The sequence below is a fragment of the Odontesthes bonariensis genome, chromosome 6, assembly GCF_027942865.1.
Source record: "Odontesthes bonariensis isolate fOdoBon6 chromosome 6, fOdoBon6.hap1, whole genome shotgun sequence".
Lineage (NCBI taxonomy): Eukaryota > Metazoa > Chordata > Actinopteri > Atheriniformes > Atherinopsidae > Odontesthes > Odontesthes bonariensis.
Genome location: NC_134511.1, coordinates 4,105,278 through 4,132,849, shown reverse-complemented (window position 1 = coordinate 4,132,849; position 27,572 = coordinate 4,105,278). Strand labels below are relative to the sequence as shown.

Genomic DNA, 27,572 nt, shown 5'->3' with positions numbered 1-27,572 from the left:
GCTTTGAAAGAATTTAATTTAGTTTGGAATTCACGTTTTATCTGAATGCCGCTTACTTAGTATTCCAGTTGTTTCTTTGAATAAATATTTTTTTCTTTTATCCCTGAATGCACCACCACCTCCGGTCGTGACGTAAAGACGCAAAGCGATAAAGTCAGGGCTGCTGGCACACATGTGAGTTTTGTTGACATTTACTAGTTCTTTGGGGTGTAATCAGCATTAAATAAAAATACTTTTACAAAATCTCGTGAAGCAGAGTGTTTTCGCAGACTACGTTGCGTGGCATTACTGTGAAATAAATTTCAGCTCGTTAGTGTGTGACCAAACTGTTTGTTAGCTCAGTTAGCTTAATGAAGGTTAGCTTAAGCTAGCACACATTAGAGTTCTACCAAACAGGCTCATATGCAGGGGTGGAGCAGTGATTTTAAATGTGGAGGTGTTACAGTGGTGGCACATGAGCGCCCCATCAAGCCCATAGACACGACGCTGAAGTTGGCATCCGATTTGCAAATTAAATGGATAGGCATAAAGGGCCATTTTACTGCATTTTTTGCATTTTGATCGCCCTAAACTAGGTCCTGTATGGAAACTACAATAGTTACACTGCTCAAATATGGATGGAATTATTCTAAAGAGGCTATAGATTCATTAAAACCTTGTTTGGGATTTGTGAAACCTTTTTCTGATTTGTAAAAATGCAGAACAGGGCCATTTTACTGCATTTTGATCACACTAAACTAGGTCCTGTATGGAAACTACAATAGTTACACTGCTCAAATCTGGATGGAATTATTCTAAAGAGGGTATAGAGTCTTTAAAACACATTTTATGATTTGTTAAAACTTTATTTGGACATTGAAAATTCAAAAAGGTGAAATCATCTTGCTGTAAAAGTGGGGGTGTCGAAGCCCCGACCCCCCACGGGTGCGACGCCCATGCTCATATGAGTTTATTATTGTTTTTAGATTTGTAATATGGTTAAACAAATTCCTGTTGTGTTTTTTCTTTTTTATATTTATTGCACCAGTGCTGTAACGTTATGCAGACGAGGTGGTCATGGCTTGGAAGTCGAGGACTCGGAGTCTACAGGTGTTTGACACGGAGCTGAGTGCTGACACCATTGAATGGTGTCCTGTTGCATCGAGCCATGACATCCTGGCTTGCGGGACATATCAGCTACAGAAAGGGGTAAGATTACACATGATCCATCCTGTTATCGCCGAACGAACAGATTCCTACACTTCTCTAATCTGTTTATATCCATCTACTACAATTTACTCTTTAATTGTTTTGTGGAAATGTTCTTTTTGTAGTTTTATACAGCGTTAATATAAACTCAGAGCAAACACAAGTAAGCACAGAATACATCTAAATGCAGTGTGTGGATGAATCAGGGAATCTGTGTATCGTATTTGAGTATTTCTAAATGTTGCATTAGTATGTGCTGCTGGATAGATTTGTGGTTTATTTTTTTTGGGTCTACTTTTCCAAGCCTACAACGTCTCTTACATGTCACTTGTCCACTGCAGGGCGGGGAGGAGGATGCCACCCCCAGCCGGACCGGTCGCTTGTACCTTTTTGAGTTTCGGCAAGAGGCATCGATGGGGCCTCCTCTTACTGAGCTGCAGCACATGGACACAGCGGCGATTTTAGACATGAAATGGTAAGAAATCAGGTTTTAAGGCAGCTTTTGTCACTTTTTTTTTCTTCCTCCTTGTTCACTTTGCATGTTCTCGCTGCAGGTGCCACGTGCCTGTGTCGGAAAAGCCAGTTCTGGGAATGGCCGCTGCTACTGGGGAGCTGCAGCTGTACACACTGTCGGAGGGTCAGGTGAGAAATGTGGCATCAGAGGAATCACTCAGCTTAGGTGTGTGTGGTCTCCCTGAACAGTCATCATCACATGATGAGGGGTTAGAGGAAACTGTCCAGACGGATTTAAGCTCACAGAAACACTATGTTAGCACACTATACTTACTCTAAACAACTGCGGTGAGCAAAAACACATCTCAGAAACGCATCCGAACTTGAGGCAGAGCGACTGTAACAGCAGGACATGTTGGGTTCAACATAAATCTGAAGCTGCTAGCACATGCTCACCAACCCTGAACAGTTTAAGACCAGCAAAATAAAAAAAATGGAGCCATGACTCCAACTCTACTGAGGATGCAGATGGTAGTGTCCTTCACTGGCCACCCCAGTTGCTGAATTGAAATCTAGTGGAATACTTAATCGATACTGGGAGATTGACATTAAGAACGTGCAGCTGATAAACCTGAGGAATGCAGAGATGCAGTTATGTACTGGTAATGTGGAATTTAACTCGTGAACGATTTCATATCTGAACTGACTGAATTCCAGCTGCAAATCATAAAACCAGTGGGATTACACTATGGTGTGTTCAATGACCAGGTTAGATGCTGTTAGCTAGCTGATGCTCATACAAACACCACAGCAAAATGTTCACTGATTACAGGTTACACAGCACTCTGTGTGACCAGTTTAAGGAGTCACAGCCCGACAGAAGTGCTCAGAAACAGTCTTTTCCATGAAAATTCAGACCTCCAAGTTGAAATGGAACGAACTGGGACGCTGGATTAGTTTGGAAAAGCTGCCCAGTCAACATCAACTCGTCTTTCCAAATCCCCCCAAAGGTCGTGTTTTCCTTTCACCGACTTTTTGTGGCTTCCTTCCCATTTCTTTCTGACTCATGGAGAAATGCTGATCTGTGTTAAAGGTCGGTATCATGAACTGTGATCCACCACGGCTGCTTGTGACCGCAGCTAAGAGTCGCTGTACCCGAACACTTCACAAGCTGTCTTTGTAACTACTGCCAGTATTGCAAGGTAACTTAGAGAAGAAAGAAATCCCCATCAGGTTTCTAAGCATGCACACCTCTGCAGCAGAAAGTAAGACCATCATCGGTCTTCCAGATGTAGATTCTGATATCTAAAGCAGTTAAAGTTTGCAGTTAAATCTGCATCACAGTGGAGGAATGTTCATTAGTTTGTTTTCTGGATGTGTGTCTCCAGCAGGAAGGCGGGCGCAGTCTGCAGACTCTGTGCAGCTCGGAGGTTGGAGCAGAGCGGCTGGCTCTGTCGTTGGACTGGTCCTCTGGCAGGATGGACAGGTAGACCCACAGCTGTGTTCATCCATAAAACTGCACCTGTCAAACGTTATTCAGCCAGTGTTTAACCAGGTCAGTCCCATTGAGACGCAATTATCTCTTTCTCGAGGGAAGCCTGGCCAAGACGGCAGCTTAAAACATTAAAGGGATAGTTCGCCTCTTTTGACATGAAGATGCATGACATCCCATGACGAAGGTAGTCCGGCTAGTTGGCTGGGGTTTAAAAAAATAAAGCGTTTTGCTTCTCAAAACAATATGCGTTCAACAGAGTAATACATTTGCATCACAAAATCGTTCTCCAGGAAAAAGTCAGAGCTCACAATCGCTTGGCCCTATTTTCTCTCCCTTCGTATCACTGCCTGCTGTGTAAACCGTGCAGACCGAAGTGCAGACCGAGCAGCAAACACTGTAACAGGCGCGGCTGTCGGCAGCACGCAGTGATACGAACACTGGAAAAAATGCCCCTCCAAAAATAAGTAAGAAAAACAGCAAATATGAGACGTTTTTGCTTGAAATAAGCAAAAAAAATCTGCCACTGGAACTAGTGAAAATCGGCTTGTCAAGATTTCTTGAAATAAGATGTGATATTTAGGACTTTTGAATTAAAAGTGATCTTGAAATTAGCTTAAAAACCTCTTCAAATGTCCAAAAAAGCTTGTTTCATATGATATGTGACTCAAAACAATTTGTTTTCAAGATATTCCAGATGTATTGTCTTCAAACAAGTCCCTATATCTGGCTGAAATGGTACTTGTTAGGCAGTTGTGTCTTATATTAAGTGTAATGAGATATTTTGACTAGAAATGAGACAAATATACTTGGTAAGACTTTGATTTTTTTCCAGTGAAGGGAGAGAAAATAGTGCCAAGCGACTGTGAGGTCTGACTTTTTCCTGGAGAACGATTTTGTGATGCAAATGTATTACTCTTTTGAACGCATATTGTTCTGAGAAGCAAAACGCTTTATTTTTTAAACCCCAGCCAACTAGCCGGACTACTTTCATCAACACCAAAACGAGGCTGGAACTCTGCTCACAGTACGCAGCAGGGGGTAAGAAAATGTTCATAAATTAGACCCTCCAGAAAAACGCGGGCATAAATCCTTGATCTTGCGGGCTAAAATCCTGGATTTTGCGATTGAATATGCGGGTTTTTTTTAATGATTTTATGCCGTGAAGTTGCGGAAACTTGCGAATTATGCAAAAAGTTGCAAAATATGCTGCTACTGAATGGAAAAGAGTCATTTTAAAGACCTCCTATGATAAACAAGCATACTGGAACCAAGTTACTTCACAGGAGGTTTTTTTATTTTAACAACTTGAGCAGTTTCACAATACATACGCACACACACACACACACACACACACACACACACACACACACACACACACACACACACACACACACACACACACACACACACACACACTTCTCGGTCTCATTCTGTTTCATTTATTCTTTATTTGGCCAATTTCAAGCTTGTACGCTACTCACCTCGTTTCTGGTAGCCCTCAATGGTTTTGGAGGTTGATGCCTCGGTGAACGTCAGCTGTCTGGCTTTGGCTTTCCTTTCCTTTGCTGCAGAAAGCATTTTCAAATGTTTTGCGCTGGTAAAGTGGCACGTCACCGACGATTTTCTTTTATGCTCCAACACACAGTTGCACGGGGTGCAGAATAGTTTCCCCCCGCTTTCGTGCAAGACATCGGGGTACTGGTATGCCCGGTCTTTGGCAGTAATGTGCGTCGGTAGGTGAGATCGATTAGCTTTTTTCATTTTGTCTCTCGTTAATTTTCGACATTTTTTTCTCTTCCCAACTTTATGCAGAAAAGTGCGGAGATTGTGAAATCCAGCGAGTCCTGCATATTTCGCATATTTTGCGCGGAAAATGTGATTATTGCGGTGAATATGCGGCTTTTTTGAAAAATATTGACCCCCGCATAATCAGCGGTATTTTGCTGATTTTTGCAATAAAATCCGCGATCGCAAAATCGCGTTTTTCTGGAGGGCCTAATAAATGATTCTGCTGATATCATGTCAAAAGAGGCGAACTGTCCCTTTAAGTTTCGAGGGTTAAAACAAACATGGCAAGAAGCCACATAAAATACAAGTCAACAACAACAACAAACAAAGAAATGCAGTCGATTGGAGAAGATTTACCTGAGAATTTTAGATTGGGGTGTGTGGGACTCTCAATAAGCTGCTGATAAATCTAATAATAATCATTCTTAATCTAATAAAAATCATTCTTAATGTAAATAATGATGATTATCTCCTCGTCCTGTGGGCAGCAGTGACCTGCGGGTGGTGTGCAGTGATTCTGCCGGCTGTGTCAGCGTGCTTTCCCTGGCTGAAGGCGCTCTCATGGCTCTGTCTCACTGGAAAGCCCACGACTTTGAAGCCTGGATCGCAGCCTTCTCCTACTGGGACACGCAGCTGATTTATTCTGGTAACGCCACTCAGTTCTCAGTCTCTGACCATTAGGGGGGAGTAAGCACAAAGTTATGGTCCTTTTACAGCTCTCCATCTGTTTAGATGTGCATGTAATCTGAAGAAGATCTCATGTGACATCATCAGCGTTTGATATGTGTTTTCTACCCCAGGTGGCGATGACTGTAAGCTCAAAGGCTGGGATCTCAGAGTCGGTCCCTCCAGTCCTGCTTTCACCAGTAAAAGGTAAGGCATCTTTATTTATACAGTGCATTTCATACCACAGGCAACTCAATGTGCTTTACATAAAGACAAGGCATTTAAAAGAACAGCATAAAGCAGCATAAAAACAAGCAATTTAAAGAGAATAAAAAATTAAAACACAGTTAAAAGCACTCAAAGAAGAGTGGGGGGAAAAGAAAAATATAAAACAATTAAGAGGATTTATAGCATTATGCTTTAAAATGATTTAACGGTATAAAATGGAGAGAATAACAGCATTTGTTCATCTTAAACTGGAGAAATTCGCCTCATATTGGGAAAACTGGGTCAACTATGTCACCTATAGGCCTGATTTTATTTTTATAAATCAGTAACTATGCCGTATAAAAAGGATCGCTCCCCACTCTGTACATAATCTTGTGTTTTTCGGTTCTATTTTCAGCGTTTAGACATAAAACAAAAATACCACTCTGGCATTTAGGACAGACGAGAGATGCAAGATGTTATGCACATGTACCCGATGGGAATGTTTGTTTCTGAATGTCAATTAAAAATTTAAAAATTATTTATAAAAATAAAAAAACAGCATAAAAACAAGCAATTTACAGAGAATTAAAAAAAATAGAATAAAAATTAAAACACACAGTTAAAAGCAATCAAAGAAGAGGGGGAAAAAAGAAAAATATAAAACAATTAAGAGGATTTATAGCATTATGCTTTAAAATGATTTAAAGGAACTCAACTATAAGCACACGGAAAGAGAAATGTTTTTAACCTGGATGTAAAAGTGCTTCCAGTTGGGGCTGATTTCAGTTCTGCTGGTAGTTTGTTCCAGTTGTGTGCAGCATAACAGCTAAAAGCTGCTTCACCGGGTCCAGTTTGGACTCTGGGCTCCACTATCTGACCTGAGTCAGCAGATCTCATCTGTTTGGGACATGAAACATCATCCTGGATGTGTTCTTAAGTTGATAAAAGGCTGATTTTGGTGAATGCGGGTGACGAGAACACGAGCGTCAGCACTGAAATGGAAGCTCTTCTCTCTGTTACAGGCACTCTATGGGCGTGTGCAGTATCCATAGCAACCCGCACAGGGAACACATCCTGGCTACAGGCAGGTGAGCGTCCTCCTGCGTACCTGTCGGTGGAGAAAGGCCTTATATGGGCGGCTGTTCTCACCTTGTATCATGTGATCCTGGACTTTTTCGCAGCTATGACGAGCAGGTTCTGCTGTGGGACGGCAGGAACATGCGGCAGCCCCTCAGCGAGAGTCCTCTGGGGGGCGGGGTGTGGAGGCTCAAGTGGCATCCGGCCCACCAGCATCTGCTGCTGGCAGCCTGCATGCACAACGACTTCCACGTCCTGCACTGCCAGCAGGCCCTAGGTTGGTACGAGGGGGCGGGTTAAGTTTGTTTTCCTGAGATTATGAGCTGTGCAGCTGATCGAGAGAAAATCGATCAGGGACCGTTTCCTCATGTATGGAAGCCCAGAACGGACGTGGTACGTATAAACTTTTTTTTGATGGTTTTCTCGAGATAACGAGTTAATTTACAGATGGTTTTCGAGGCCACTTTTTCTCCCCTGTTTATATGTGTTTATAGTCTTGAAAGTCTTAATAAGTATGGAATTTTGAAGCACTGTTTTCCAGACCTTGAAAAGTCTTGAATTTTGTGTGAAAGACTTAATAAAGTATGGAAAATAAATGGATGGTAGAATGTTACAGAATGCTCAAAGGCATTGTGAAATGAGAAATAGGAAGGTAGGCTATAAAACTATAATGTTACTAACTGGTCACATACTGTATTAGCCTAATGGGATGAGATGTGAGTGAAGAGACTGAATTCTACATACATTCATCCATCCATTCATTTTTTTTTATAGATAGTTGTTTGATGTGAAATTCATGTACTTGTTATTTTCATGTTTTGAAACGTTTTCATCAGGAAAAGCATGAAAAGGGGGTAAAAATGGGTAAAAACCTTTGCCAGAAATACATATAAATACATATAAACACATATAAACAGGGGCGGACTGGGGAGAAAAAGTGGCCTCGAAAACCATCGGTAAATTTACTTGTTATCTCGAGAAAACCATAAAAAAAAAGTTTATATGCACCACGTCCGCTCTGGGCTTCCGTACTCATAAGTTTTTTCAGTGATTTACTTCTTTTTTAAAGCAAAAACGACCTCTGGTTTGGCTTTGGGAGGCACAGAGGTATCTTGGATCTATGAGATAATAATCAAAGCTTCCTTAACATTTCATAGAACAGATTATTCATCAGTTTGAGGGGGTTTTGAATCAGTTTGTGTAGGATTGTTGGCATCCAGACGACCTGAGCACAGGAAGAGCAGATCGTCCCTGAGCAGAGGTCACATGTTGACCACATGAATGCTGCTTTGACAGGGGGATGATCACAGTGAGGGTTAAACTGCAGAGTTCAGGGTCATTATCAGTTTCAATCCTCCACAAAGTGGCTCTTTGTTTTCTGTGATGCACATTTCAGATTGGCTCACATGTTTGTGACACCGCCCCCAAGTGGCTGTGAGCAGCTAAACAGCAGGTAGATGTGACACTGCGACCTTTCAAACTGTAACCGCTGAAAAATGGCAGTTAGTTTAAAGGTTGTCACAAACAGACGACAACCCCCCCCCCCCCCAGCTGTAAGGGCAGCTCTTTCCTGCAGATGAACTGATCATTAGTGTCAGCCAAGTTTGACACTTGCTGCTGATTATTGTTTTTAATGCTCGGTGTAAAGCTGCTTTAAATGATCATTTTTAAAGCTAACAACAGTGAAATCATCTGTCCATAACCCACAGTCACAGGCAATAAAGGGAAAACTCAACATTCTTAAATTTGAGAAGCTGGAGACTTTGAATATTTACAATTATTACATATTAAAGGGATAGTTCGCCTCTTTTGACATGAAGCTGTATGACATCCCATATTAGCAACATCATTGGGTAAGAAGATGTTCATAAATGATGTTGCTAATATGGGATGTCATACAGCTTCATGTCAAAAGAGGCAAACTATCCCTTTAAACACATTTCTGTCTGACTGCAAAGGAAGTGACTTGTTCCACTTGTTGTCGTCGTTTTGAGCTAAACGCTGACAGCGACAGATGTGGTTCTAATCAGGCTCGAGTTACGAGTCAAATGAGAGAACATGAGGCTAAACATGGTGCACGGAGGAGTGTGAGAACTAAATGATAACATGAGCAGGATAACGGGGTTTTTACAGGAGTTTCTGTGCAGTTTGTTGATAACTTTGTTGTTTCTTGTCCTCGTTCAGAGGGCGGTGGAGGAGCATGTCCTGTCGTGGCCTCCTACATCCTCCACAACTCGTTGGCGTACGGAGCCGACTGGTCCCGGCTGCCACTGGAGGGCCCCGCCCCCGGCTCCCCCCCCACCACCACAGAACCAAAGGAAAGCCTCGCAGAGAGCAGAGGACACTTACGGATCCAGTACGAATCTCCCACCGCCAGCTTCGACACGTCTCTGGAGGACGATGCCGGGCGATACATCCCAGAGGGATGCGCAGCGTCCTCCGCCCCCCCGGCTGCAGTTCCGGCCCTCAGGCCCGATGAGGATGCTCCTTCACTGTCCTGTTTGCTGGCGAGCTGCTCGTTCTACGACCACATGCTCCACGTGTGGCGCTGGGACTGGACTCCCGACGAGACTCTAAAGGAATCGGATCAGTGCTGAAGTCCAGCTTGAATTCAAATTCGCCACAAAATACCTTTTTTTCTTTTACCGTCTTTGTCATGAAGACGACTCCCCGACACTTTGGAATAACCTCACATAGAATATGCAATTTTGTATTAAACCGTTTATAATCCTCATATTCCTTTTGTACTGCAGCAGCACAACCACCCGCCCTCACACCTGTGAGTTTAAGCACTTTGTATCGGGGGAGTAAAAACACACTTTTTGTAAAGATATCACCGGTTTTTACAAAAAAAACAACACGATGCAGGATGTGTGAATGTATGATTTATCGGTCCTCAGTTAAAATGTCTCCCTCTTCGCCCCCTTTACTCTTTTAACGAACCTCTAAAAAAAGCGTTCTTCCACTTTGTGCTGCTCACCAAAATCCGAGTTCATATTAAAGGGATAGTTTGCCTCTTTTGACATGAAGCTGTATGACATATCAGCAACATCATTTATGAACATTTTCTTACCCCCTGCTGCGTCTTGTGAGCCGAGTTCCAGCCTCGAGAACGATTTTGTGATGCAAATGTATTACTCTGTTGAACGCGTATTGTTTTGAGAAGCAAAACGCTTTATTTTTTAAACCCCAGCCAACTAGCCGGACTACCTTCATCAACACCAAAACGAGGCTGGAACTCTGCTCACAGGACGCAGCAGGGGGTAAGAAGATGTTCATAAATGATGTTGCTGATATGGGATGTCATACAGCTTCATGTCAAAAGAGGCGAACTGTCCCTTTAATTCCGGAGACAACAGCACAGTATTTAATTTAATTTCTGCCTTTTTTTTTTCTTTATTTCAGGATGCAGTTTAAACCAACAGTTACAATAACTGAGGATGTTTACTGTACATATCTTTTTGTTAACAAGAATAAAACACTTCTTAGAATTCAGTGGATTCTGAACAACAGGAAGAGTAACTATTCTCATGTCTCCGTGTGTTCCAGTTTGCATTTCTGTGTGTTTTTTAAGACGTGTAAATGATGATTCACTCAAACTGTCACGCGATGTAAATAATTAAATGCACGGCTCTGCATTTTGAATCGAGATCTTGACATTTTATTTACCAGATGTTTAAATAACTGAGCCACGTTACAGTCCCATACGTGTGGTCTTCCTGGGGGTCTCTGCTTTCAGTTTTCTGTTAGTTATCCCATGATTAACGCACATAGTTCTTAGGATACAGCTTGAAGAGCTTCCCTTCTTGCGTGGGCTCAAATCCATACTTCTCCAGCTGTTCTTTGCTGAAAGTGCCCTCTTCAAAGTCTCTCTTGACCTGCGGGGCCACAATTTCATCAAACAGACGTTGCGCTGTGACAGGTGCTTCTGTTCCTTTCGGTGTGCGATACGACACGTAGGGCCTGAGTTTGAATCCCTCCAAATGGGGCACCACGAACTCAGGAATCATGGCTTTAATGGACAGAAACTTCCTGCTGGGGAGCCTCAGTCCGGCGGGCCTGGCGCCTCTGCCTTTATTGTGAGTCCTTGAACCGCGCTTGCTGGTGAACTCTGACATCCTGTCTGCGCCTCTCACCAGGCCCCTCACAAGCGTGGACAGTACACCCATGCTGCCACGAACCTATCTCCTTTCAGGGCACAGAAAACAAAAAGAAAACACATTGTTTTAGCTATATATATAAGGAGGTTAGCCGAATCGCACCACCAGATCGCAGGCTAATTAATTTTTTAATTGATTTCCATGTAAATAAAAATATACAAAACACGAGGACCAGTGTTTGCAGGGCGTCCAGTTCATTTTTATACAATTTTAACAGCTAATTAACTTGGCTCATAATACTGTTTGTTGCGTATGCTAGTACTTTGCTAGCTAGTGCAGGATAACTTACAAGCTAGCAGCTACCTTCGTCGTATCATCCGTGTAGCGCCTCGTTATAAATCAAAGATATTAAAGATAGTTTTATTTATAATCATAATTATAAATCAATGTTAGATTAAGTACATGTAATATTTGTACATAAAAGTTAGAAAATCTCCGCTCACCTTGAGCACACCGTTTATCCAACGCGCAGCCCAAGTGATGCCGCCCCTTTGTAATGAAACGCTCAGTGATTGGCTGAGCGCCATGCGCATCAACCAATTAGAACACAAGATACTAGAACGTGACCGAAACGCCACAACACGGCGGAGCAGCAGCTCCAGAGGCTATTTCCCTTCAGAATAAATGCTTTTATTTATTTATTTATTTATTTATTTATTTATTTATTTATTTATTTATTTATTTGTTTGTTTATTTATTTATTTATTTATTTATTTTTATTATTGTTTTGTTATTATTTGTTATTAATTTTTTAATTATATTTAATTTTGTATTTATTTATTTATTTTATTATTATTTCTTTTTAATGATTTTATTGCCTTCTTGTGATTTTATGTAGCTGTGAAGCACTTTGAATTGCCTTGTGTACGAATTGTGCTCTATAAATAAAATTGCCTTGCCTTGCCTTAAAATTAACTCTCCAAACCACGTGATATAAACAGTCTTTTCCACCTTTTTCTGCTTGGGTCCACGCGCAAACCTTCGTCACTATAGCGACGCGTTTTATTTTGATAAGTTGTTGGGGAGTTCCTGTTCAAGTTTGACCAAAACGGAATTCACACTTTCATTATGCTTATACGTGCACAGAAACTTTGACAGAAAGGTACGTAGAAACGTGGTGTCCTGTTTTCAGCTTGTGTTTGTGATGGACTGTCACTGCGGACTGTTAAACATGTTGGGCTTTGTCTAGCTTTGTCCTCCTGTTGTGTGCTGAAATGGAGCAGAGTCCGGATCACACAGTGAGCGGCAACTTGTTTGTGTTTTTTAGAATAATTTGACATTATTTTTGTCTCTATGTGCCCATCAAGCGTCGGTCATGGCCCATGGGTACATTTTAAACCTCAAAAGCTGCGCGTAATTCTTCACCCACTGACCACCGATCTGATTTCTCTGTGTTTTCGCCGAGTCCTTAAAAAAAAATCATATTAATATATTCTGTCACTCTGCTTTTCAACGTGTTCACCTTACTTGTAATTCACTTTTCCACACAAACTTTTCAACAAAAGTTGCCAGTTTTTTTCCCAATGTCCGCTGAGTTCAGTCAACATGGAGCAATTTGGTAAATAAACTGCGTAAGTTTGGCTGAACTTTTATCCCGGTGACGAGCTTTGTACCCTGCTTTCAGAGCCCGTGGGGCTCGAACACTGAGTGCGGGAGGGAGTGTCGGGTTTCAAACACAGACTGAGACGTGCAGATGATCTTTAGCCCAGATTTCTGACAGCCATCGCTCCTCCGTGACCCTGCGCCGGCCAGCTGGGCGCGCACCGGTAGGATCCCGCAGCAGTTAGCAGAATGCGATAACAACCACTCATTTAAACAATTAATCATGATTTAATTTAATTTAAATGTTTTTCCAAGCCAGGTGTTTGACTTCCAAATGAATTCATTTCATTTTTACAGTTTACATTTTGCGTTTTATGTAGTTTTAACAGGGAAACATGGAAGACAACGAGGAGGAGGACAGCTGCAGCATTTACCCAGTGCGTCATTTTTCTTCACCTGCTTTGAAGTAAAAACGTTGCCTGCTTTTCATGACCATTAAAAGAAATGACGGCCTTCTGTGCTTAATATTTCAGAGCTTCCATCCGTTTACCACTGACATCAAAGCCAAGATGGAGCAGTTTATGGAGGAAAGGACGGAAGTCAGTTTGGTGAGCTCTGACCATCACTTTTATGTAGTTTGACTCAATCTGCGACACAGAAAAATGTACATTAGTGAGGGGTTATGGTTTAGTTTAGTCAACTTGAAATGCAATGGAGCGAGGTACCAAAAACATGTGGATGACCCTGGTTTTAGAAGACAGCTTCTATGTCTGTGTTCTGGTTTTGATCCAGTGTTTTGGTCACTAAAGTATGGAAGCCCGTTTCCGCCACTTAATAAAAATAAATTTAGAAATGCTATCTCATAATTATGAGATACTAAGTCATGATAATGAGATACTAAGTCATAATTATGAGATACTAAGTCAGAATTATGAGATACTAAGTCAAAATTATGAGATACTAAGTTAAAATTATGAGATACTAAGTCATAATTATGAGATACTAAGTCAAAATTATGAGATACTAAGTCATGATTATGAGATACTAAGTCATAATTATGAGATACTAAGTCAAAATTATGAGATACTAAGTCATGATTATGAGATACTAAGTCATGATTATGTGATACTAAGTCATAATTATGACATACTAAGTCAGAATTATGAGATACTAAGTCAAAATTATGAGATACTAAGTTAAAATTATGAGATACTAAGTCAAAATTAAGTCATAATTATGAGATACTAAGTCAGAATTAAGTCATAATTATGAGATACTAAGTCAGAATTATGAGATTTTAAGTTAAAATTATGAGATACTAAGTCAAAATTATGAGATACTTAGTCAAAAATATAAGATACTAAGTCAAAATGATGAGATACTGAGATATTTTCACACAGCAGTTCAAATAGCAGCTCTTTAGTTGGGAAGATTGACATAGAAATGGATTGTGAGTACATTGAGGACTACTTTAAACGTGGCTTTACAACAAATGAAATGCTTAATTTGGATCAGGGACTTGTCAAAGAAGTTGTCTGAAAAGTATCCATCCTCTCTCAGTTTATCAAATAGGTCTATCCAAAACTGGACACACTCACTTCGCAAGATAAGCCACCATCTTTCAATTCGCTGGTTCCCAGTGCTTGGACCAAAGGTTACACTGTCTCTTTCAGCTTGGTTCTCAGAAAAATGTTTAAAAAAAGCCATGTGGCCATTTTCTGTTCCTAAATCAAGTCTGAGTCTGGCAGCATCCATAAAGTAGCCAGCAATGATCTTAGGGTCGTTGTTTGTTTTGTAAGCTTCCAGCCAAATCATCTTTCTGGAAAATCCATCGATGCAGCCATTGCGACTCCATATGGGAACCCATCTCTTCAGGAAACACTACCCAGATCCGCCCTCTTAGGACATCAGCTGTTTCCTCCCAGCTCCTTACGCACTTATTTGTCTTCTAAATTGTCTTTGTTTCCTAAACTGTCTTCCCATTTGTCTCGGTACCTAACTTACTGCACTTACTCTAGCACTAGTTTTGCTCTTGGCTGTTTGGTTTTGGAAGGAAATGCACTTATGATTTCTTGTGACCTGAAGTTCTTTTGCCTACCGATGTTGAACGCACTTATTGTAAGTCGCTTTGGATAAAAGCGTCTGCAAAATGACCGTAATGTAATGTAATGTAATGTAATGTAATGTAATATAATAGGTCTTAAGCTTATCGTGGTCATTTGTTGTAAAGCCACGTTTAAAGTAGTCCTCAATGTACTCAGAATCAGAATCAGAATCAGAATGCCTTTATTGTCATTATACATGGTACAACGAAATTTAAAGCCACCAAAAAAAGTGCAAAGAGAGTGCGAAAATAAAAATATTAAAAATATATAAGTAATGTAAAATAAAAGGGAAGGGTGTAAGATGCACATTTTTTTGTTACGGTAATAAAATAAATAAAATATGGTGTTAGTGGTAATAGATAAATAAGGTGTTAGTAGATTCAAGTATATAGATATATTGCACACAATAGTGTTTGGCCATAATTGTTGAATATTGCACATGAATAGGGATTGTCCAAAGGGAAGATCAGTGTGTGTCAGGATTTAGAATTTGACACATTTCTGTATCAATCTTCCCACACCAAAGAGCTGCCACTTGAACTGCTGTGTGAAAATATCTCATAATTGTGACTTAGTATCTCATAATGATGAGATAGTATTTCTAAATTTATTTTTATTAAGTGGCGGAAACGGGCTTCCATACTAAAGAATGATTTTTTTTTTGGGGGGGGTGCTTTTCTTCCAGTGGATTTCCATGCTGGTGGGAGCTGTGACGGCGGTTTCAGTCGTCGGAGTCGTGGTGTTGCTTCTCTACAGAAGATACAAACGGTCAAGTCAGTGCCACACGCTGCTCGTCCTGTAACGTTTCACAGAACATTTGTATCCACCAACAGACCCGGGCAACAGCTTTGGTATTCAGAGCGGTTTGATCCGCCACCAGAGATAGCAAAACACACACCAACATGAACTTTTACAAGGTTTTTCCACGATAACTGCAAAACTGTAACTTAGACCAAGATAAATGTAGGAGCTTTTTGGAGGGAATTGATCATTTAACTCATATTTAATTTAGGGCTGGGCGAGTTAACTCGTTATTATCGCGTTAACGCATTAATTATTTAACGCCGACAAATATTTTATGGCGCATTAACGCAGGTTTTATTATTTATTTTATTTTGTAAAAGTCTGTTGCTCACAGGCTTTTATTTTGTAAAAGTCTGCTGCTGTCTGCTGTGGAACAGGAAAAGAAAGTAATCGGCGGATCCACCAAACATGGAGAAGGGTACGGAACTTTTACTCGGCCGTTTTCATTTTAAAGTTCTTCCAGACGGCGGAGTCGACAGAACCAAAGTCATCTGTAAACACTGCCAAGTTGAATTGTCTTCTCAGCGTAGTAGTTCCAGTCTAAAATATCACTTAAAGGCAAAACACACAACTGATAGCAGCAAGTCATTCAAGGAAACAGACAGTGGAGCGAGGCTTCTACATAAAAACTACAGAAAGATGCTGATGTTAAAAGTGTGTTTGCACAACAAATGTTATGGCACTTTCATTCATATGGCAGCACATTTAAAATAAAGCTAAATGCTAAAAGCTATACACTACTTTTGGATTTTGCGTACAAATGCGATTAATCGCGATTAATCAGGGAAATCATGTGATTAATTAGATTAAATATTGTAATCGTTGCCCAGCCCTAATTGAATTAATTTCTTTCAGCATTCCCTCTCTAAGTCAGGACTCCAGCAGCCGGGCACATCTTAGTATAAAACGTTTCTAGCTCAGTCAGACTGAGAGTTCAGGCTCTCTTTATGTTGTTGTTTGTTTGTTTGAGTTAATTCTTTGGTCGCCATAGCACAGCGTTAGAATGCAGCCTCACAAAGAATATCTGCTTGTTGCAGAGGAAGAGGACGGTGCCCCTCACTATCGCTTCAGAAAGAGAGACAAGGTGATGTTCTACGGCCGGAAGATCATGAGAAAGGTTGGTGCTTCTCTTCTTCCCCAAACAACTCATCTTTGTTCATAAAGCACCTTTCAAACACAAGCGTGGCCCCAAAGCAAGATTTAGACAAATGGGAGCCAAAAGCTGCAAAATGATGAGTTTAAAACTTTTAGGGCTGCACATAAAGCCTAAAAAAAGGGAATTAAAAGCTAGAAGGCAACATTAAAACAAAGGGTTAAAACAAGTAGCTCACAGACATTTTGCACGCTTTGCAGACGGTCCTAATTCTGCTCTCATGTGGCTGAATGGGTGGTCCACATTCCTGCCCCACTGTTGAGTCCTTTATATTTTTATAAAAAAGCTCAGAACACTTTCTGTTCGCTGCATTATTTCCATTAAGCTGCATTAAAGATGTAAGTTTAATATCCTGGTGCCATATTTCCCTGTAAACGTTGACATGATGCTGAAATGTTTTAACACGTAAAAGTGATGATGATCTTTTCGGTTTCTTCACAGTTTACAGCTCAATGAGCTGCAGTAGATTAGTGAGCCGATCAGCTTAACTCATTTGAACAAAAGGTCAGATTTCCATGAGTTGTGTTCTGGCTCACGCCGCTTTTTGATGGATTAGAACTGCTTATCAGAGGCTCGTTTGATTAGATTAACTTATAGACATTGTTCTCCTGTTTTAGGAGTTTGCATTAAAGGGATAGTTCGCCTCTTTTACATGAAGCTGTATGACATCCCATATCAGCAACATCATTTATGAACATCTTCTTACCCCCTGCTGCGTCCTGTGAGCCGAGTTCCAGCCTTGATTTGGCGTTGACGAAAGTAGTTCCGGCTAGTTGGCTGGGGTTTAAAAAATGCTTCTCAAAACAATATGCGTTCAAAAGAGTAATACATTTGCATCATAAAATCGTTCTCCAGGAAAAAGTCAGACCTCACAATCGCTTGGTGCTATTTTCTCTCCCTTCGTATCACTGCCTGCTGTGTAGACCGTGCAGACCGAAGTGCAGACCGAGCAGCAAACACCGTAACAGGCGCGGCTGTCGGCAGGTGGCAGCGTGCATTGATGGTAGAACGGTAAGATTAATGAGCGGGAAGTGAAGTAGGCGAGACAAACTAGCCTCAGACTTCTTTGGAAGAGCTGCCAAAGAGCTTGAAAAGAAACATGAAATGCAGGTTTGCAGTTTGCATCGCAACAAAACAAGACTTTTTGGAGCAGAAACACTGGTTATTGCCCCTGATGACTCCACTCCAGGGATTAACCAGTACTTGGGTGACTTGTGCCAGTTTGTTAAACTGAGCCTAAGAAACCTGAGGGTTGTGTTTGACAAAGACACTGCAAACAGCTGACCAAAAATAGCTTTTTTTTTTCAACTGAGGAAAACCTCCAAACTCAGGAAAACGGTGTCACAAAATGATTTGGAGCTGATCGTTCACGCATTTGTGTCTTCGCTAATCAAATCAAATCAACTTTATTTGTAGCACATTTCATGTACAGAACAATTCAAAGTGCTTCACATAAAATAAAAGCATTGCAGCAGGGAGTGTAAGAAGCATTAAAAATACATAAAAGAACATAAAGAGAAACAAATAAAATGAATTTAAATGATTAAAAACAAGCAACAGTCCAGATAAGTTCAAAGATATCGTGCAGATTTCATGCATAGACACATGAGAACAGAAATGTCTTTAACCTGGATTTAAAAATGTCTCCATTTGGTGAAAGTTTAATCTCCACTGGCAGTTTGTTCCACTTGTTGGCAGCATAACAGCTAAATGCTGCTTCTCCATGTTTAGTCTGGACTCTGGACTGGACCAGCTGACCTGAGTCCTTGGATCTAAGAGCTCTGCTGGCTTTATATTCTCTGAACAGATGACAGATGTAAACCATCAGCAGGCTTTTAAAATCTATTCTGTGACTGACTGGCCACTTCTGAAGCGTTTGTCTGTTGTGTCTCTCTGTCTCGCTGCTGCAGGTTCAGACCTTGTCCACAGCTTCTGCTGCTAACTCAAACCCGGCCTTGCTGAAGCAGAGAATCAGGAAGAGGATCAAAGTCATGTCCTTAGCTCGCAAGTGAGATCTCTTTTTTTTTTTTTTAAAGCTTTTGGTGTTAAGCGTTAACAGTTGACTCCACTGGAAAAAATGCCCCTCCAAAAATAAGTAAAAAAAACAGCAAATACAAGACGTTTTTGCTTGAAATTAGCTTAAAAACCTCTTCAAAAGTAAAAAAAGCTTGTTTCATGTGAAATCCAACTCAAAACAATTTGTTTCAAGACTTTTTCATTTAACAAGATATTCAAGATGTATTGTCTTCAAACAAGTCCTTACACTGGACAAAATGCCCCTCCAAAAATAAGTAAAAAAAACAACAAATAAAAGACGTTTTTGCTTGAAATAAGCAAAATAAATCTGCCAATGGAACTAGTGAAAATCGGCTTGTCAAGTTTCTTGAAATAAGATGTGATATTTAGGACTTTTGAGTTAAAAGTGATCTTGAAATTAGCTTAAAAACCTCTTCAAATGTAAAAAAAAAGCTTGTTTCATATGATATGTGACTCAAAACAATTTGTTTTCAAGACTTTTTCATTTAACAAGATATTCCAGATGTATTGTCTTAAAACAAGTCCCTATATCTGGCTGAAATGGTGCTTGTTAGGCAGTTGTGTCTTATATTAAGTGTAATGAGATACTCAGTGAGACAAATATACTTGGTAAGACTTTGATTTTTTCCAGTGTCCGCATAAGGATGATAAAGCTTACTTCAGGGTTCACATTCTTGGATCCTCAGTTCGAGTTTTCCTGTCAAAAGAGATTAAGTTGTTGCCTCATGGTTCCAGGGAGCAGGAAAAAGGAGGCTATCAGAGCCAGACAGAGCTGAATATCGGCTGAAATTTGAATCAATGGATTTGTTTGATCGGTCAAATTTAAAAACCAGATTGTGTGTTTGTGTATTTTTTACAGAAATACACACATTTGGCTCACATACGCATCCAAGTTCAAATTCAGATTTAAATTTATACAGGCGAGAGATTCAGGAGTCATCCCATATAAATAAGTTGAGCAAGCAAAATAAACCAAGTGTTCACTGCCATGCATGATGCATTCACACGATCAATCAGAATCAGAATTACTTTATTAATCACTTGCGGGAAATTCCTTTTCTTCAGTGCACTCGTTTACAGAACAAAAGATTAAGTCAGGAAATACAATAGAGCAAAATAAATATAATACAATAAGACAAAATAAGATAAAGTAAAGATAAAGCAAAATTACAACCCCATACAGTAAAATAAAAATACCCCCCCCCACATATTAACAGTGTATTACAACTCTTCCCATATAAACAGTGTAAAAATAAGAGATAAGATAAGGAAAATCTCAGTATATCCAATAAACAGTATTTACAATGCTGCTCAGCACCTAAGAAAGGTACACAGAAACAAAAACATATCAATTAAATGGTAGGGTGTCATTCTCAGCTATGATACAAACCCTCCTGCAAGAATGGTAGAGATATTCAAACCAATATATGACAAAAAGGGTTGCCATGTTTTACAGAAAGCATCATCTTTGCTGTAATTTACACGTCAGATAGTCCAAAGCAACATATTCCAGTATCACCCTGTGCCACTGAGCCTTAGATGGGGCTTTATCCATTATCCAATTCAAAATAATACACTTTCTAGCACAGAAAGCAAGCGTTTGGTGAAGGTTTCTCTTAAATTTGTCAGTAATGGACAAAGTAGCAGATATGAGGGGTCATTATTTCTATTAGTGGACAGAATCTTATTCATTTCTTTCTCAATGACCCACCAAAACTGCTGTACTTTTCCACAGCGCCACAAACAATGTGTAAGACTGCCGGTTTCTGTTTTACATTTGAGTTAGGGTTGGACTTATGACGTTGAGAGGGAGATGTTTTTTGTCTTTTCAACCTGTTTGTGTTCAGATTCCTGCAGATGCGGAAGGAGCCCCCCACCCTGCAGCCTAAAGAGCCGCCTCCCTGCCTGCTGGAGGCTGATCTGACCGAGTTCGACGTGCAGAACTCCCACCTGCCCTCTGAGGTGCTGTACATGCTGAAAAACGTCAGGTTGGTAGGAAGACGCACGGCTATCACTGCCCTCACGAACAGGGAGGAAGCTTTTACTCAGGCCAGTGTAATCAGAATAACGATTCATCAGTTAATCAAAGTAAAAAGGATGAACGTCCATGAACTTCTCTGCCTGATAAGAGTCGAGCTGTCGCATCTGTCTGCAGGTTCTTCTTCTGGAGTCCTGAGCCGTTCAGTTAACAACAGGGCTGGGCGAGTTAACTCGTTATTGTTGCGTTAACTCGTTAATTATTTAACGGCGATAAATATTTCATCGCGCATTACGGCAGTTTGTTTTGGGGCTTTTATGCCTTTAATGGATAGGAAAGTTCATTGAGGCAGGAAGCAGGGGGCAGAGAGAGGGGGAACAACATGCAGCACAGGGCCGTCTGATGCGGGACTCGAACCAGGGCCAGCTGCAGTGAGGACTATAGCCTCTGTACATGGGGCGCCTGCTCAACCCACTACGCCACGGACCACCTCTGTTTTATTATTTATTTTATTTTGTAAAAGTCTGTTGCTCACAGGCTTTTATTTTGTAAAAGTCTGATGCTGTCTGCAGCGGAACCGGAAAAGAAAGTAATCGGCGGATCCACCAAACATGGAGAAGGGTACGGAACTTTTACTCGGCCATTTTCATTTTAAAGTTCTTCCAGACGGCGGAGTCGACAGAACCAAAGTCATCTGTAAACACTGCCAAGTTGAATTGTCTTCTCAGCGTAGTAGTTCCAGTCTAAAATATCACTTAAAGGCAAAACACACAACTGATAGCAGCAAGTCATTCAAGGAAACAGACAGTGGAGCGAGGCTTCTACATAAAAACTACAGAAAGATGCTGATGTTAAAAGTGTGTTTGCACAACTAATGTTATGGCACTTTCATTCATATGGCGGCACATTTAAAATAAAGCTAAATGCTAAAAGCTGTACGCTACTTTTGAATTCATTTTTGGATTTTGCGAACAAATGCGATTAATCGTGATTAATCAGGGAAATCATGTGATTAATTAGATTAAAAATGTTAATCGTTGCCCAGCCCTATTTAACAACTTATTTAACTTTACCTGCGAGGAAAGTTGAACTCAGCAGACGTCTTTGAGCGTAACATAGAATTAAGCATCAGTATCTTTGCATTCTGTGACCGTTAATGTCCAGCTGTGCTGTTTTGCATTAAGGGTTCTCGGACATTTCGAAAAGCCTCTCTTCCTGGAGCTGTGCCGTCACATGGTGCTGATCCATCTTCACCAGGGGGAGGGACTTTTCCGGCCCGGTGACACCGATGACAGCATTTATGTGGTTCAAGATGGCCGCCTGGAGCTGTGCATCCATGAGAGCGTGAGTCTGAAGTGCATCACGGCTTCACCGAACGTGTGAGAACGCTGGTGTCAGATTACGGTTCTTTTCTGAGCTGTTTAAATGGGTTCAGCTCAAAGGCTTGGTTTATTATTTTATCCTGGAGGGTCAGAAGTCCATTTAATTTAGTGGGAATTTTAGAATTCTGCAGCTGCATGAGAAGAAAAGATTATTATTATTTATTTTTTTCTCTCTAAAAAAAGTCCCTTTATTATGTTATAATCCAAATAAATGAATACATAAATAAATACAATTTACATTAACCATCTAATGCACAACATGGGTCAAAAATGACCCACGTTAATTTCCCAGGTTATTTCATGCTGACTGAGTTTCTCTTTGTTCTATCTTTTGAAATCAATTTATTTTATGATTGAATATTCCAAGTGTTCTTTGAATATCTTGTTGTTGTTGTTGTTTTTTTTTTGTTTTTTTTTAAATAAAAAATCATTTAAAAAAAGAAATTAAAAAAAAGAAAAGATTATTATTGAGCTGGAAGCTAGAACACAGGAGGTTTAGTAGTAAGTAAGTAAACTATTTATATAGCACCTTTCACAGATAAAGATCACAAAGTGCTTTACAATCAAATACATAAAAACAATTATAAGAAAAAGCCACCAATAAAACAAATGAATAATTATAAAATCATAAAAGACTAAAAAGACCATATCAAGATATAAATATATATATATATATATATATATATATATATATATATATGAGTGGAGACAGGTACGTTCACTACTGTCTAACTAAAAGCTTGCTTAAATAAAAAAGTTTTCAGCTGCTTCTTAAAAGAGTCCACACACTGTAAGCCTGGATAAGTTGAGTTGCCTTAAAAAAATTAAGTAATGATTAATGAACTTTTTAAGTACATTTAACCTAAAACCGTTTGTAATATCAACTGCTTTGCATAGTTATTACACTTAAATGATTAAGTTCAATGCACTAAATTCCAAGTTGATTTAACTAAAAATATTTAGTAACAAAAACTATGCAAAGCAGTTGATTTTACAAAAAATGTTAAGTTAAATAAACTAAAATGGACTGGAAGCCAATGCAGGGATGCTGAAACTGGGCTGATGGGAGCTGTTTTCTTAGTACGAGTTAAAAGCCGTGCAGGTCTTTCTTATTAAAACAGATAAAAAGGCTGTTACTAATCCAGAGGAAATAAAAGGTTTAGACTTAAGTTCCCAAGGATATGGATATAGGAAAAAAGATATTATCATGTTGGAGTCTTAATAACTTGGCTTATGGGCTTGTAAGGCAAGGCAGGTTTATCTGTACAGCACAATTCAACAACAAGGGGATTCAAAGTGCTTTACAGATACATTAAAACAGTAGAAATAAACGCTCACTGCTCCGTCTCTGCAGGATGGAACGGATGCTGTGGTGAAGGACGTGCTGCCAGGAGACAGCGTGCACAGTTTACTCAGCATCCTGGACATCATCACTGTACGTCTGCAGTCCACCTTTCCCTCCTTTTTCCTTTAACAGCTCATTGTGTCCCCCTCGCCCTTCACATACTGTGTTTTTTTTCTTTATCTCAGGGCCACCCGGGTCCTTACAAGACGGTGTCTGCGAGGGCGGCGGTGCCCTCCACTGTGCTGCGTCTGCCGGCTGTGGCCTTCCTGTCGGTCTTTGAGAAATATCCTGAGACTCTCGTCCGTGTCACCCAGGTGAAGCTCGGCTTACGGGTGTTTCATCATAAAGCACAACCTGGGGACAGCTTTATTAAATGTGTCTCTCATCCTGCAGATTATAATGGTGCGGCTCCAGAGAGTGACTTTCCTGGCCTTACACAACTACCTCGGCCTCACCACTGAACTCTTCAACCCGGTACTATGTTTATTCTTACTAGTTTGACGCATTCGGATCAGTCATTAGTCAGAGCTTTAGCCAGTTTGAGCTTAGTCTATAAGCAGTGAGAGATAAATGAAGAGATGTGTTGGAATCCGATGACTATTGAATCCCATGTGTGTGCAACAGGAGAGTCAGGCCGTCTCCTTGGTGTCTGTGGCCAACGTTCTGGGTGAGACTCATCCGCACAAAGCTTTCCGCAGGCAGATGTCCCACTCTGATGACATGGGCTCTGAAAAGGCCGACGCAGGTCTGAAACCGCAGCGTTCCACAGCCATTTTTATTGTGTTTTTAGTAATGTTCGTCTGAAGTTGTGATTTTTATCGTGTTTTTTAGTAATGTTCATCTGAAGTTGTGATTTTTATCGTGTTTTTTAGTACTGTTCATCTGAAGTTGTGATTTTTACCGTGTTTTTTAGTAATGTTCATCTGAAGTTGTGATTTTTCTTGCTAAACATTGACAGAAAAGTCCAGCCCCTCCGACGTGCCCACATCAAAAAACAAGAGATCCGCTTCTCTCTGTAACCCAGCTACTGTTACAGGTACCGATACATGCAACATCGTGCACGCTCATTTCAAGTCAAATCAAATCAAACTTTATTTATAAAGCACTTTTCATACATTAAAATGTAGCACAAAGTGCTATACATGTTTAAAAGCAGCCCCCATCCCCATCCCCACCCAGCACATACACACTAACAGACATATGCACACACACATAAAAAAAAATATATATGATTAAATATATATATATATATATATATATATATATATATAAAATAAAATAAACTTAGAAACGTGTGGCTGAATATAGAGGAGCCAGGTCAGGAAACACCATCATAGGAGGCCATCTGCACTGGGTGCTGCCCACGACCAGGACGCCTCCACCCAGGTGAACACCAAGCTAATAGGCCAGCGAGGGGCCCACAGCAGTGGAGCACTGCCGCAGACCCCCCACCCGGCCAAGGCAATGCTCACCACGAGTCAGAGACATCCCAGCCTGAGTCGATCACAGCCCCCAGCACAGACGGCCCCCACCGAGGAAACACTGGGAATATGGAATAAAAACATAAAACTACAAAGGCTAAGAACTTTAAATAAATAAAATAAAATAATAATAGGAAATAGCTAAAATTAACTCTGTCGTAAAAAGAATAAGATAATAAAAGGGCTAAAAATATAAATTGACTAAAATAATGAAATTTATGTATAAATAAGACATTAGTTAAAAGCCAAATTAAATAGGTGGGTCTTGAGCCTGTTTTTAAAAATATCAACACTCTCTGCGGCCTTCAGGTCCTCACATGCACATAGACACTCGCAGTGTTGGCTTTCTTGACACACAGTACTACAGATTTTCCAAACCTCTAACCAACAAAAACATCCATAAATCGAACATTCCTTTTGCTCTCGTGTGTGTTTTGCAGGGGAAATGTCAGTCGACCTCAACAGAGTGTATGAACAGGCCCAGTCCGCCAAAGAGGAGGCGATGCCTCAGACTCCCGTCAAGGTCTCTGGATAAGACTTCTTTAAGGAGTTGCTCCTTTACTCTAATCATTCACCAGGTTTTACTGTACGTGTTTTTCACACCCTGCCTTACCTGAAATGTGTCGTCTCATTGCTGTTTGTCTCCTCAGTCCATTCTGAAGAAGAGCGTGACCATGCAGTACGCTCCCTCTGCTGTGTACCACTACAGCGACCCCGAAGGAGGAAACGTCCACCATAATAAAGTCAATGCCCTTTTCCAAGCTGCTAAAAAGGATCTGCTGCAGGTCATCCACCTGCAGGTAGATTTAATCATTCCATATCTGCCTGCAAACCAAAGGAGAAAGTCTTCTTTTGAGCTACGGTGCAATTCATCAATGCTTTTTTTTTATTGTGATTAACATTTTTTATTTTCATTATTTCAATAATACAATAACAACACTGTTAAAAACTTTGTTAAACTGTAAATAAATGACCTATAACAAAATTAGACACAGAAAATAGCTCCAAACAAGGTCGATACATCAAATTAGTAAAATAAGCTCTACGTCAGAAATAATTGGTTAACAGAAACTAAATAAATAAAAATAAGAACTGTTATGTATTTATCCACCACTACTTAAAACTTGCATCTCTCCACTATATGAACCCTTTCAGGAGCCCTTTAAAAAGTTCAAGTATTTGCCCACTTTGCTTCATGTAGATCCAGTCTGCCCATTCATCAATGCTTTTAAATCGTCTCATTAACAGCGAATTACAGTCAAAAAGATATTCTGTAAGCAGTTAAGTCCAGAATGGTTAACTGAGAATTATTCCAAAATGATTCATGACCCATGGCTTTTTTATCACAGTAGTATTCTGAGTGTTGTTCCTGAGAGGCTCAACGTCTCCTCTGAGATTTCTGACCGCTCTTCAAATCAAAATCAAATCAAATCAAATTTATTTGTAGCACATTTCATGTACAGAACAATTCAAAGTGCTTCACATAAAATAAAAGCATTGCAGCAGGGAGTGGAAGAAGCATTATATAGATATAAAGAGTATACAGAGAATATAAAGAGAAACAAATAAATCATTTAAATGAATTTAAAAACCAGCAACAGTCCAGATAAGTTCAAAGATATCGTGCAGATTTCATGCATAGACGCATGAGAAAAGAAATGTTTTTAACCTGGATTTAAAAATGTCTCCATTTGGTGAAAGTTTAATCTCCACTGGCAGTTTGTTCCACTTGTTTGCAGCATAACAGCTAAATGCTGCTTCTCCATGTTTAGTCTGTTAGCGTTGCTCACTGGTCTCTGGGTGTCTGCAGGACCCCAGTCTGCTGGAGGGAAGGGTGACGCTTCGCCAGGTCAAAGCCGGCACTGTTGTCGCCCACCAAGGAGACCAGGTGAGCCGGCACACCGACACAAACCCGACGTCTTCATCACTTTTCTCCTCATGGAACTTATTTCAAACTGGTTTCACAGAAGAAGGGCCCACATGTGGGAACCATGATGTGTTTAAAAATCTTGGGCTGTATTCGAAACCGCATACTACAGTACATACTAACTACATACTGCATACTACATACACACTACATACTGCATACTACATACTACATACTGCATACTACATACTACATACTACATACTGCATACTACATACTACATACTGCATACTCATCGATCAGACAGTATGCAGAGCGTTTACCCACAATGCATTTCGCTCCTGCCCGAGCCGAAATCAGCCGCCCTGAAGCTGATTTCGCTTAAGCTCTAAACTCTGTAAACTTTGGCAACATTTGAAACATTTTCAGGTGAGAAAGTAGTCGTTTAGATCCCCAACGTGTTGAAAATCTGACAAAATACCGGCTGTTTACAATTTTGTTCCCACGAATTCGGCGCTACTAAAGCTAGCCGCAGTGAGCAACGCACTTCTGGTTATTTTCACAAAATGAAATACCCGTTGCCTTTTATCATAGGGAAAGCCATTACGACACAATTGGTGCTTTTGTTTTGAAAACAGGAAGTGAACCTACCCTCGTTGTAGCTAGCTTGAAACTGCCGTTTTGACAGGAAATGAAGATTGGCGACGTCACGTTACGTTGCATCTTGGGTAGTTTGAGTATGAGTAGTAACCTCATGATGCATACCCAACATTTCAGAGAATCTAGAATGCATCCGGAAACTTAAAAAAAGTTAAAGTTAGTAGGAGTAGTAGGAGAAGTA

At 40.3% G+C, this 27,572-nt stretch overlaps 3 protein-coding genes across 8 annotated transcripts in view; 2 read left to right on the top strand and 1 right to left on the bottom strand.

Moving 5' to 3' along the window:
* The first annotated feature begins 114 nt into the window (after positions 1-114).
* On the top strand, positions 115-10,504 carry dph7 (diphthamide biosynthesis 7). 3 transcript variants are annotated; one of them, XM_075467130.1, is made up of 10 exons: positions 115-174; positions 1,028-1,188; positions 1,530-1,663; positions 1,743-1,830; positions 3,033-3,127; positions 5,413-5,570; positions 5,725-5,797; positions 6,823-6,888; positions 6,982-7,154; positions 9,062-10,504. In XM_075467130.1, the coding sequence occupies exons 2-10, from the start codon at positions 1,057-1,059 to the stop codon at positions 9,472-9,474; spliced, it is 1,332 nt and encodes a 443-aa protein (XP_075323245.1). In that variant the 5' UTR covers positions 115-174; positions 1,028-1,056; the 3' UTR covers positions 9,475-10,504. The 3 variants fall into 3 exon arrangements, with proteins under 3 accessions (XP_075323245.1, XP_075323246.1, XP_075323242.1); XM_075467131.1 differs by having other exon boundaries at positions 3,030-3,127; positions 5,416-5,570; XM_075467127.1 differs by having other exon boundaries at positions 3,030-3,127.
* An 11-nt stretch (positions 10,505-10,515) lies between these two features.
* mrpl41 (mitochondrial ribosomal protein L41) lies at positions 10,516-11,546 on the bottom strand. 2 transcript variants are annotated; one of them, XM_075467132.1, is made up of 2 exons: positions 11,481-11,546; positions 10,516-11,065 (listed from the first exon to the last, which is right to left on the bottom strand). In XM_075467132.1, exon 2 carries the CDS (start codon positions 11,044-11,046, stop codon positions 10,639-10,641), a length of 408 nt encoding a protein of 135 aa, XP_075323247.1. In that variant the 5' UTR covers positions 11,047-11,065; positions 11,481-11,546; the 3' UTR covers positions 10,516-10,638. The 2 variants fall into 2 exon arrangements, with proteins under 2 accessions (XP_075323247.1, XP_075323248.1); XM_075467133.1 differs by having other exon boundaries at positions 10,516-11,058; positions 11,481-11,527.
* Positions 11,547-12,058: 512 nt separating this feature from the next.
* The window catches only part of pnpla7b (patatin-like phospholipase domain containing 7b), a 37,289-nt gene continuing 21,775 nt past the window's right edge, over positions 12,059-27,572 (top strand). For 2 of the 3 annotated variants that reach the window (XM_075467124.1, XM_075467126.1), the window contains exons 1-17: positions 12,059-12,139; positions 12,662-12,803; positions 12,960-13,016; positions 13,113-13,187; positions 15,370-15,457; positions 16,526-16,605; positions 18,552-18,649; positions 20,526-20,666; positions 21,841-22,000; positions 23,393-23,473; positions 23,569-23,697; positions 23,777-23,857; positions 24,008-24,128; positions 24,342-24,419; positions 25,305-25,387; positions 25,515-25,664; positions 26,675-26,752. In XM_075467124.1, coding sequence (XP_075323239.1) covers positions 12,975-13,016; positions 13,113-13,187; positions 15,370-15,457; positions 16,526-16,605; positions 18,552-18,649; positions 20,526-20,666; positions 21,841-22,000; positions 23,393-23,473; positions 23,569-23,697; positions 23,777-23,857; positions 24,008-24,128; positions 24,342-24,419; positions 25,305-25,387; positions 25,515-25,664; positions 26,675-26,752 — 1,485 coding nt within the window. In that variant the 5' untranslated portion in view covers positions 12,059-12,139; positions 12,662-12,803; positions 12,960-12,974. Of the gene's footprint in view, positions 12,140-12,166; positions 12,276-12,661; positions 12,804-12,959; positions 13,017-13,112; positions 13,188-15,369; positions 15,458-16,525; positions 16,606-18,551; positions 18,650-20,525; positions 20,667-21,840; positions 22,001-23,392; positions 23,474-23,568; positions 23,698-23,776; positions 23,858-24,007; positions 24,129-24,341; positions 24,420-25,304; positions 25,388-25,514; positions 25,665-26,674; positions 26,753-27,572 lie in introns of those variants that run through there. The other variant, XM_075467125.1, reaches the window with a different exon arrangement.

Excerpts from the sequence above, each read along its gene's own strand:
- dph7 (XM_075467127.1), top strand. The coding sequence starts at position 1,057 with ATGGCTTGGAAGTCGAGGACTCGGAGTCTACAGGTGTTTGACACGGAG. Across the intron at positions 1,831-3,029 it reads ACACACTGTCGGAGGGTCAG|CAGGAAGGCGGGCGCAGTCT; the intron begins GTGAGAAATGTG and ends GTGTGTCTCCAG. Across the intron at positions 6,889-6,981 it reads CACATCCTGGCTACAGGCAG|CTATGACGAGCAGGTTCTGC; the intron begins GTGAGCGTCCTC and ends ACTTTTTCGCAG.
- mrpl41 (XM_075467132.1), bottom strand. The coding sequence starts at position 11,046 with ATGGGTGTACTGTCCACGCTTGTGAGGGGCCTGGTGAGAGGCGCAGAC.